We start from the raw sequence: 10314 nt of genomic DNA, 5'->3' as shown, positions 1-10314 counted from the left end.
TCCCATAACCATGATCCCTTCGCTACCCCTTTCCCCCAACTGAACAAGAGATAGGCACCCATCCAATCTACAGCGTGGCTGGCGATGTATCACTGTCATGACCCTGTTCAAAAAAAGACAACCTGAGCCAAATGGATTTCCTCTTTTAAGGATTTAAATTAAGAATCACAAAAGGAGATTGCCACTCCATGATAAGGCCCTGAAGTAAACTCAGGACCTTTGGGAGCCAGGGGTAGTCTGGTGCTCCTCCTCCTCCCACCCTTATCAATGCCAAAATACTACAAATAGTTCATAATTATCTGGGGCTAGTGCTGAGGTTTTGTTTTCATGTTTCTTCACTCTTCAAACACGAAGAGTATCAGATACAATGACAAGACTATAGTAAACCGGTCTGACTTGATCAGACCTCAGAGGGCGGTCACAGTGATGTCTCTTTAAAAGCCCCCAAACGTGTTGCAAAGCGTTTTTAATTTCATATAAACATGTAAAGGACCACATGAACACAATCTAGTACAGGTGCATCCATCAACTTCAAAGGGGCATGTCCAACTCCTTCACACGGGGCTTATACTCTGCGGGAGGATGTTGCGCGCGCGGCCCCTACTGCGCCCCGCCCCTGATCACGTGGGACCAAGTCGGCCGACTGTCGATTGCTTCTGCCTGGGCCGACCTGCCTGGTTCGACTGCTCCAGTCTGGCGCGTCCCCGGCGCGGGAAAAATTTCAATCCCTACTAACTGCCGCAGCGACCTCCCCACCCTTTACAACCCGGACCTGCCTCCGCTTTCTCCTGCTTTTTACATCGCGGACTCCGAGCCTCACACGAGTGGAAGCGGAGAAGTTCAAGCCGCCGCCGCCATGTCCGAGGCTTATTTCCGGGTAGAGTCGGGTGCACTGGGGCCTGAGGAGAACTTTTTGTCACTGGACGACATCCTGATGTCCCACGAGAAGATTCCGGTGCGCACAGAGACCCCCATGCCTCGCCTCGGGGCTTTCTTCCTGGACCGGAGCGCAGGAGCCGAGACTGACCACACGATTCCTCAGGTAAGCTTTTAGGGAGAGGGTTCCCTCCACCCTGAAGGACTACAATTCCCAGTGCGCCTTGGGGCTCCGCGGCGCGTGCGCGCTTCCCCGAGGGCTTTGTAGTTTTAGGGGGGAACCTGCTAAGGCATATTATATTGCCTTCCTTCTATCTCATGCCCAGCCAGGTTACCACATTGCATTTCGTATCACGTCTCCTTAGGCTGCTCTTGGCTGTGACAGTTCATTAGACTTTCCTCTTGGCTGTGACAGTTCATTAGACTTTTCTTGTCTTTGAGGACCATGATGGTTCTGTGGAGTGTGAGATAATTTGTAGAATGTTCCTCAATTGGGATTTGTGTGATGTGTTGTTTTTTTGCGTTTATTTATTTATTTCAAGACAGAGAAAAAGCGCGAGCGGGGGAGGGGCAGAGAGAGAGAGAGCGAGCGAGAATCCCAAGCAGGCCCTGCATTGTCAGTGCAGAGCCTGATGCGGGGCCCAAATTCATGAACCGAAAGATCATGACCTGAGCGGAAGTGGGGTGCTTAACCCGCTGGGCCACCCAGGCGCCCTGTCTGATGTTTTCCTCGTGGTTAGACTTGCAGGGGTAGGTTTTGAGGAGGAGGATCGCAGAGGTCAAGTGCTGTTTCTGTCGCATCATATCAAGGGCACATGCTGTCAACATGACTTAGCACATTGCTAAGAACCTCGAGCACCTGGCGGAGGTAGTGTTGGTCAGGATTCTTCACTATAAGGTTGCTCCTTTTTCCACCTTTTTCCTCCTCTTTTGGAGAGGGAGTTATTGTGCACCGGCTCACCTAAGGCATGGGACTTAGGCTCTGCTTCTTTGAGGGCACTGTCTATTCAAGGTATTTGAAATTCTGTGTGGGCGATTTGTTCAGGAAGCTTTGCAATGACACATTTATTTTCATTCAGGGATATAGGACTATTCAGATTTTCTATTTTCTTCCTGTGTTACTCTTGGAACATTGTTTTCTCCCCTAGGAATTTGACAATTTCATCCTAATTTTCAAAGATAGTGGTTTAATGTTCAAAATATCCTCTTACTATGTTTTTTACATCCCTAGGATTTATGTCGATGCTTTGATTTTTATTCTTGATATGGAGAAATTATGCTCCCTTTCTTCATTAGTCTTTCTAGGAGTTGATCGATTGTATTAATCTTTTAAAAGAACTGACTTAGGACTCTGTCAGTTTTCTCTTTTGTACTGTTGTTTTCTAGGTCATTACGTTCTTAATTCTTTCCTTCTATCTTCTTTGGACTTAATTTTCTATTGTTTTCCCCCACCCCCGGCACCCCCCAACCTTGTGTGTGCACTTTGAGCTAGGTACCAAGGTCATTGATTTTTCAACCTTCCCTTATGCATTTTTTTAGCTATACGTTCCCTCTGAGCACAGCTTTAATGCATTCCACACGTTTTGATTTGTTGTATTTTATTTCATATCAGTGTGTTCAAAATAATTTCTAATTTCCATTGTGATTTCTTCTTTGACTCATGGGTTATTCAGAAGACCAGTGCTTAATTCCACATATGTTAGGATTTTGCTCTTCATCTTTTTTATTTTTGATTTCTAGCTTAATTCTTTCCACCGTGGTCAGAACAGAGTCTGAATGTTTTCAGTCTTCTGAAAGTTAAGGCTTGTTTTATACTGTAGCATAAGATCAACTTAACCATTCCATATGCACTTGGCCAGACGTGTATTTAGAAGTCATTGTGTGTGGTGAATAATGTAAGTTAGATCAAGTTTGCTGTTTCCTTTGCTGAGATCTTGTATATTCTTATTGATTTTTTTGGCTGCTTCTCATTTATCTAGAGAGATATACCAGAGTCTCCCACTATGCTTATAAATTCATCCATTTCTCCTTTTTACTTCTGTCAATTTAGACAGATGCCCATCTTTTTCTTGTGGATATAATGACCCTTTTATTATTATTGTCAAATGTCCACTTTATCTCTAGTCTGCTTCTTTCTTTTGACTACTATTTGCATGGCAATTTTTTAACCTTTCTGTGTCTTTATATTTCAAATATGTCTCTTTTAAGCAGGGTATGGTTGGGTTTTGTTTTTATTCAGTTTGACAGTGTTTCAATTGTTGTATTTAATTTGTTCACATATAATGTAATTGTTGATATATTTGTGGCATTTTCCCCCTTCCTACTGCTTACTTTGTGTAAATAGTGCATTTCTGTATTTCTTTCTGGGATCATTTTCATTCCCCCTTCCAAGATTTCCTTAGTCCGTGTCTTCTAGTGATAAACTTTCTGTTTCTGTTTATTCAGGGGTTCCCAAGAGCAGCCCAGATTTAATGATTCATTAAGAGAACTCATAGGACTTAGCATCTAGTCATACTTATGTTTAAATTTTAATACAGTAGAAGGGTACAGAGCAAAACCAGCAAAGGGAAAGGGTATGTGGGATGCAGTTTGCAGGAAGCTGGACACAAGCTTCCCAGAGCCCTGTCCAGGCGGAGTCGCCCAGAATGCACTGGAATCCCCAGTAGTGCATTGTGATGGCATGGGTGAAGTGTGTGTCCCTGGGAAGGCCCTTAGAGACTTGGTACCCGAGGTCGTACCGCGGCTAGTTACACAGACACTGTACCTAACACATTCTGCGAGTCCAGACTCCCAGAAGGAAAGTGGGTGTTCAGCGTAAACCATATTGTTTGTGCAAACTGCGTAAACACAGCAAGGCACTCGTATCTACTCTGAGAAGAAGGGGAGCCCTCCTGAAACCCCAGTTCCAGGACACTAACCGAGGACCAACTGTGCAGGCAGACCCATCTAAGGAGGGTAGTCTCAGGCTTGGGTATTAACTTTGCACACTTTATGTCTGAAAATGCCATCAACTCAGTTATATTTGGCTTTTTTTTTATTATTTCTCCTAATTTCTGGTCTGTCATGGCGACCTCATCTTATTTTCTATTTCTGTTAAGGCTTTAAAAATATAGAGAGGCATGTGTCTTTACTGTCATCTCTGAAACTGAAGTGGGATGGAGAGGGGCTGTGGCCTGAGCTCAGGCTGATGCTGTTTTTCCATATATCACCCAGCACCCAGTGGTGCTTAGCGCATAGTAGGTCTCCAATGAGTGTGTATGAGGAATAGATATTGAATATTCAAAGAAAGCAGAAGTGCTTATTTTTGTGTTTTTAAAAATTTTTAATGTTTATTTTTAAAAGAGAGAGAGAGCGCGCGACCAGGAGGTGGGCAGAGAGAGACGGAGACACAGAATCCAAAGGAGGCTCCAGGCTCTGAGCTGTCAGCATAGAGCCTGATGCAGGGCTCGAACTCAACGAGCCACGAGATCATGACCTAAGCCATATTTCTGTGAGTTAGAAAACTTCCCCTTTGGACCACATTTTTGGTCTGTACTGTGCTCTTATTGAAAAACACCCATTGTTCTCAGCACTCCATCATGAGGGAACACTTGAGCCCATGCAGTTCATCTCTTCAAGTCACAACCAGATCCTCCGCTTGTGGTAGCCACGCCCCCAAACAGAGCAGGTAGCCCTGTTATCTGCTCGAGCAGCGTGGATTTCTGCGTATTGCCGCACGCGTGCTATTTGCCGCTATTTGCCGTTAAAATCTACCATTTTGTGTGATGCAGGGCTCAAAGCTCGAGCTCCCCTTGTGGCTGGCAAAGGGGCTCTATGACCACAAGCGCCGGATCCTCTCTGTGGACCTTCCCAAGATCTACCAGCAGGGTTGGAGGACCGTGTTCAGCGCCGATGCCAACGTGGTGGACCTCCACAAACTGGGGCCACATTTCTATGGGTTTGGCTCCCAGCTCCTGCGTTTTGACAGCCCAGAGAATGCGGACATCTCCCAGTCTCTCCTGCAGGCAAGTAGCTGACGTGAAAACCCTGTGGCGCCACACAGACCGTAGGGACCAGCGCGGCAGCCACCAGCCCCCACCCTTACCCAGGGAGGCGGATCACGTACACACTTCGTTCATTAGTTACTCCCCAGCGGCCTACAGTTAGCGTTTGCCAATTATATCTATACTTAAAAATGACTTGTCTGCGGCTCTTCATGTTCACTTGTTAAAAGAGTTGGGGCCGCAGGAAGTCCTGGAAGTAACAAAGAGATGATGGTTGATTATAGGTGACAGGCACTCAAATACGCCAGCCCGGCCCAGCCCAGGACTGGTCTGAGGGCTCCATCAGGAGTATATGTGTTATTTGTTCCCGTTCCTTGCTCTGGGCTAAAACGTGGCTCTGCCATGTGCTAACCGCATGACCTCTCTAGGCTTCCATTTTTCACCCGTGATTGGAGATAATAGTAGTGCCAAAGTTACCGCATCATAGTGAGATTAGGTGGTGCCGTTTAACAAATGATAACAGTTACTGTTACTTTCCACGGACAGAACAGTGTTAAACCTGTATTACCATCCTTTACGCTATAACCTTATTTTAATTTTTTATAATTATTATTATTTTTTAATGTTTTTTATTTTTGAGAGAGGTAGAACCTGAGCAGGGGAGGGGCAGAGAGAGAGGGAGACACAGAATCTGAAGCAGGCTCCAGGCTCCAAGCTGTCAGCACACAGCCCAGTGTAGGGCTTGAACCCACAAACTGTGAGGTCATGACCCAACCTGAAGTCAGATGCTTAACTGACTGAGCCACCCAGGCAGCCCCATGATTGATTTTTATTCTAATGTTAGAAGAAGCTACCCTTTCTACCTCTTAATTTATTCCTCATTTCTACCTTTATAAGAACTTCGGCTGAAAACACATTTCCTTCCTGGACTGTATAGACCCCTTCCATCAGGCTCAAGGGTTGTTTGGCCTAACACGTACTGGAGATGTTTTTCATGTAAATAGTAAAGAAAAACATTGTTGCCATCCATTGAGATAAAGAAAACAGTACATAGACTACAGGCAGTTTGAGCTTACAAAACTCTTTTGAGCAGAAAGCTAAAAATGAGGCAAGTCCGTTTCTTTGTCTTAGTGTCTTGTCCTTGAATTGGAACAGTGCCCGTTGTTAGTGACTTATATTTTTTCTTTTTCCATCACTGCTTTCATGTTCTACAAAGCTGCCTTTTGGTAAAGTGACAACTCCATGAGGCAGTTGAAGAAACTGAGGCAGAGGCTTGTGGCTTGGTCTCAGGGCCCTATGGTAAAATAACAGCCCTCGATTACTTGTGTCTCTCCCCTGCTCTCACACCGAAAAAGATATAAAATGCATTTAATTAGATCAGGATTCTTTTCTGGTTCAAACTTGTATGCAAGTGTCTCGTCGCATTATTGTGGCCTTTGTTACTAATAACAATAATGGGTAATGGTTTTTTTTTTTTTTTTTTTTTGGGGGGAGGGGAGGGACAGAGAGTGAGGAAGAGAGAGAATCCCAAGCAGGCTCCACACTGTCTGCGCAGAGCCTGACACGGGGCTCACGTTAACAGGCAGTGCTTTTTGAGCAGCTTACTCTTGCCAGCCATTTGCTAGATATTCTACATGTACGTCTTCATCGGCTACCGTAACAGCCTATTGGATATTCATAACCGTCCATTTCACAGATGAGGAAATTGAGGCGTGACAATGTGAAATCCCTTCCTCGAGTGGTAAAGATATCTCGGACCTCCTTTTGACTGAATCCTAGACCAAACTCTTGCCCTTCATGACATTTAAATGTTCGGGGATAAAAATGGGTCTGATTTTTTTCACTCCCCTCTCCTTCAGACCTTCATTGGACGTTTCCGCCGCATCATGGACTCCTCCCAGAATGCTTACAACGAAGACACTTCGGCCCTGGTAGCCAGGCTCGATGAGATGGAGCGGGGTTTGTTTCAAACTGGGCAGAAAGGACTCAATGACTTTCAGTGTTGGGAGAAAGGACGCGCTTCTCAGATCACAGCTTCCAACCTCGTTCAGAACTATAAGAAGAGAAAATTCACAGACATGGGAAACTGAAGGCCAGATGGACACAGAATTGCTCCTTGTGGAATTACTGCTCTATGTGTCCTTGATAGGAGCCTCGTTGACTTTGTACAGGCCACATCATGGCTTATTTCGTGCAGCAGTCTCGGAGTGGCTGTGTGTTCGGGGAAGGATGGGCTGGAGGATGTCTCTGGCCTGTGTGGCTAACAGGACTCTCCCACCCTGCTCACCCCCAGCCGGGGAGAAACCAAAGCCCTTTGTAAATAAGGACGGTTGCCACATACATCACGGTACAATTGGAACTGGGATCCCTGGACAAGACAGATGAATGGTATTAGGGCTTTTACTACAGAGAAGGCATTGCTCTCCTCCACAGTCAGGGCTTCGGGACTGGGCTTCACAAAACTCTGCCATCAGCCCGGAGGGAAATGGTTAACCTGAGCTTGTCTTTTGCGAGATCTTTAGAGCCACCCACCCAGCAATCCATGCCCTCACTAGGAGGCTGTCATGGAGTCATTTGGAGCTGCAAAGTAGTTATTAAAGGGTGTTAACCAGCCCGTCTTATTTTGAAAGCTGGACTTTAGGGTTGCTGGTTAGGCAGAGCCCTGTTTCAGAAGCTGAACGTGGCAAATGAGTGGGCACGAGACGTTGCCTGTGTTTTTCCTCTTCGGTAAATTTTGCAGCATTATTACCTAGAGGATTCCTGACCATTTATTGAGAATCTGCTTAAGCAAGCTCAAAACTCCTCTTCTGGAGATCAAGGCGGAAACGTCAGGCTGTGTAAGAAACTTGGTTCCCTGCGGGCCACCGTCTGAAGGGCAGTTGTCTCCACACCAGCTTCCCACAACCAATGTGACTGGCCTTTGTCATTAGAAACTATAGAGAGCTTTGGGCACTCAGACTGTGCATATGTCTCAGTGCAAGCTTGGAGTGCCACAATGGCTCTCGAAATGCATGTTTTAAGACAGAAGCGATATTTTTATAATTTGATATTGGTGCTAAATAAATGACCCACTTAGCGCGTGCATACATTCTGCACAAGTGACTGTTTCTGTAACTCGAGTACTACAGGCGATCAGACAGAGCTCGCAAGACTTTTGTCCGTGATCATATTCCACAGCAGTGCCCAACTCAGTCCATGTTTCAGTGGCCGCTCTCTTCTTTGCACCAGACGCATGAACATGAGCTACATTCCCTGTAGGAACGAGACGGGCCCAAGAAAGGTGGGGCTTCATGGCTGGCACAGCATTTACAGCTAGCTGGGGCCCCAGAGATGATTCATAGTCAGACTGAGGAAAGTATAGTCTTCGATTTGGGGATTGACTGTTTTCACAGATAGCTTTGTGTTTAAAGGCAGTCCTAAGGCTCCTGCCATTTGTTTTCTCTTATTGCAAAAAAAAAAAAAAAACACAACTGCGCAGGAGCCACATGCCAGGAATACGTGGGTATGCATGTGCAGAATCCATTCCCTGTTTTACATTTTGAACAGATTATTACAAATAGCTTTTGAATCCTATATCCAGTTACAAGTCTGCCTTCAAGCCTGTCAGTTACCACCCTGTCCCCCGCAGTCCTCCCTGAATCAGGCTTTTGGGTCACTCTTTGATCCCTTCAAAGAGGTGAATTTTTCCAAATGAATCAACAAATAACTCAAATACCAAATTGCTCTTAAAATCAAGGTGGGGAATGTGTGCCCTTTCCCCTTAAAGCTCTGTTACCAGCTAACTCTGGACTGAAATGACAGACCTCAGCATTTTCAGATTTTTCCCTGGGATGACCTGGACTGTCAGAGGAATGGGGCAAGTCTTCGTCTCCTGGGCCATCCCTCCCGCTCTCCTTGACCTCTGAACTTGACACAGTCCTGGGTTCAGTCCTTGGGGCTCTCCTAGCCACTCCTACTGTGAGGGCACCTCTCCCCTCCTCAAGCTTTAAACACCATCGTTGTGCTGTTGACTGCCCCAAGTTTGATCTCCAGCTCAGACCCCTCCCTCCAGCCCCAGACTTGCATCCAGCCACCCGCTTGACATTACTACGTCACCATCTGACCCAACGTGGCTAAAACAGCTAATCTTACTCAGTCTGCTCATCCCATAATTCTTCTCTCTGTTTCTGACACCACCATCCCTCCCCATTGCGCATGACAGAATCCTACGTGCCTCCTTGGCCCTCCCCTCACTCTCTGTATCTCATTTGGGTCTGCCTTCAAATCTGCAGAATCTGACCGACCTCTTCCCCACCTCCAGTCTTGCACTGAGTGGTTGTGGCTGCCTCCCAACAGCCTCCCACCCTCAGGCTTCACTCTGTAGCAGCCAGAGTGGTCTTTGTTCGACAATGAATCCAATCTTGTTCACTCTCAGCTCAAATCTCTCCCATCTCCGGAAAAAAAAGTCCACTCTGCCATCCTTTTGTTAAAAAGATCTCTTAACCCCAGTGATCTGGTTACAAGATATCGGATACACACAGAAATAATTTCTAAAAGACGATTCCATGCCCTCAACCCAAAGAAAAGTGTCTGAATTTGGAGTTCTGTTGCTAACTCAGGATGTCACTATTTTGAATGAGCAAATCTGTTCTCTCCTGTTCCACTATCCTTCAAGAAACCCCAGAAGAGCGTTTTCATCTTTATGCTTGAAACAGTAGTGCTTAAGTGCAAATATAGTTATTTTATACATCTTAGCAAAAGAAAATAACTATACAGAGGCTGTATGTGTGTTTCTGAAAGTGGATATCTTTGTGTTTAAGAGAAAAATCTAGAGGCACTTGTGTGGCTCAGTCGGTTGAACCTCTGACTTCAGCTCAGGTCATGATCTCGTGGTTCGTGAGTTCAAGCCCTACATCCGGCTCGCTGCACTGAAGCTACTTTCAGCGCAGAGCCCGCTTCAGATCCTCTGTCCCCCTCCCTCTGCCCTTCCTCCACTGGCACGCGTGTTCTCTCTCTCTCTCAAATAAACAAAAAGAGAAAAATGTATACTAGAAGTAACTTTGTTGAACAAAATGTAGGATAGATACTTAACTCTAAGAACCTTAATTTTGTCGGGGCGCCTGGGTGGCTTAGTCGGTTAAGCGTCCAACTTTCCCTTAGGTCATGATCTCGTGGTTCGTGGGTTCGAGCCCCGCGTCGGGCTCTGTGCTGACTGCCAGCTCAGAGCCTGGAGCCTATTTCAGAGTCTGTATCTCCCTCTCTCTCTCACCCTCCCCTGCTCACGCTGTCTCTCTCTCTCTCTCTCTCCTAGAAATTAAAAAAAAAAAAAAAAAAAAAAGAACCTTAATTTTGTCATCCTTATCTAATATGGGTGAAATAAACTGAAATGTTCTATATCGGATACACACAGAAATAATTTCTAAAAGACAATTCAGTACCCCATACCTAAAGAAAAGTGTCTGAAATTGGAGTTCTG

The 10314-nt window shown here is 45.7% G+C and overlaps 1 protein-coding gene across 1 annotated transcript; it reads left to right on the top strand.

The window, feature by feature from the left end:
* The first annotated feature begins 719 nt into the window (after positions 1-719).
* GINS3 (GINS complex subunit 3) lies at positions 720-9799 on the top strand. Its single transcript, XM_039232567.1, has 3 exons — positions 720-1042; positions 4647-4880; positions 6719-9799. The coding sequence occupies exons 1-3, from the start codon at positions 857-859 to the stop codon at positions 6947-6949; spliced, it is 651 nt and encodes a 216-aa protein (XP_039088498.1). The 5' UTR covers positions 720-856; the 3' UTR covers positions 6950-9799.
* Positions 9800-10314: the final 515 nt, after the last annotated feature.

This window comes from Hyaena hyaena, unplaced genomic scaffold (genome assembly GCF_003009895.1).
Source record: "Hyaena hyaena isolate Hyena2069 unplaced genomic scaffold, ASM300989v1 scaffold_68, whole genome shotgun sequence".
Taxonomy (NCBI): Eukaryota; Metazoa; Chordata; class Mammalia; order Carnivora; family Hyaenidae; genus Hyaena; species Hyaena hyaena.
Note: the sequence above shows the minus strand (reverse complement) of the source record. Positions and strands in the feature narration are given on the sequence as shown.

Coding starts and splice junctions, on each gene's coding strand:
- GINS3 (XM_039232567.1), top strand. CDS start 857: ATGTCCGAGGCTTATTTCCGGGTAGAGTCGGGTGCACTGGGGCCTGAG. Junction 1,043..4,646: donor CTGACCACACGATTCCTCAG/GTAAGCTTTTAG, acceptor TGTGTGATGCAG/GGCTCAAAGCTCGAGCTCCC. Junction 4,881..6,718: donor TCTCCCAGTCTCTCCTGCAG/GCAAGTAGCTGA, acceptor CCTCTCCTTCAG/ACCTTCATTGGACGTTTCCG.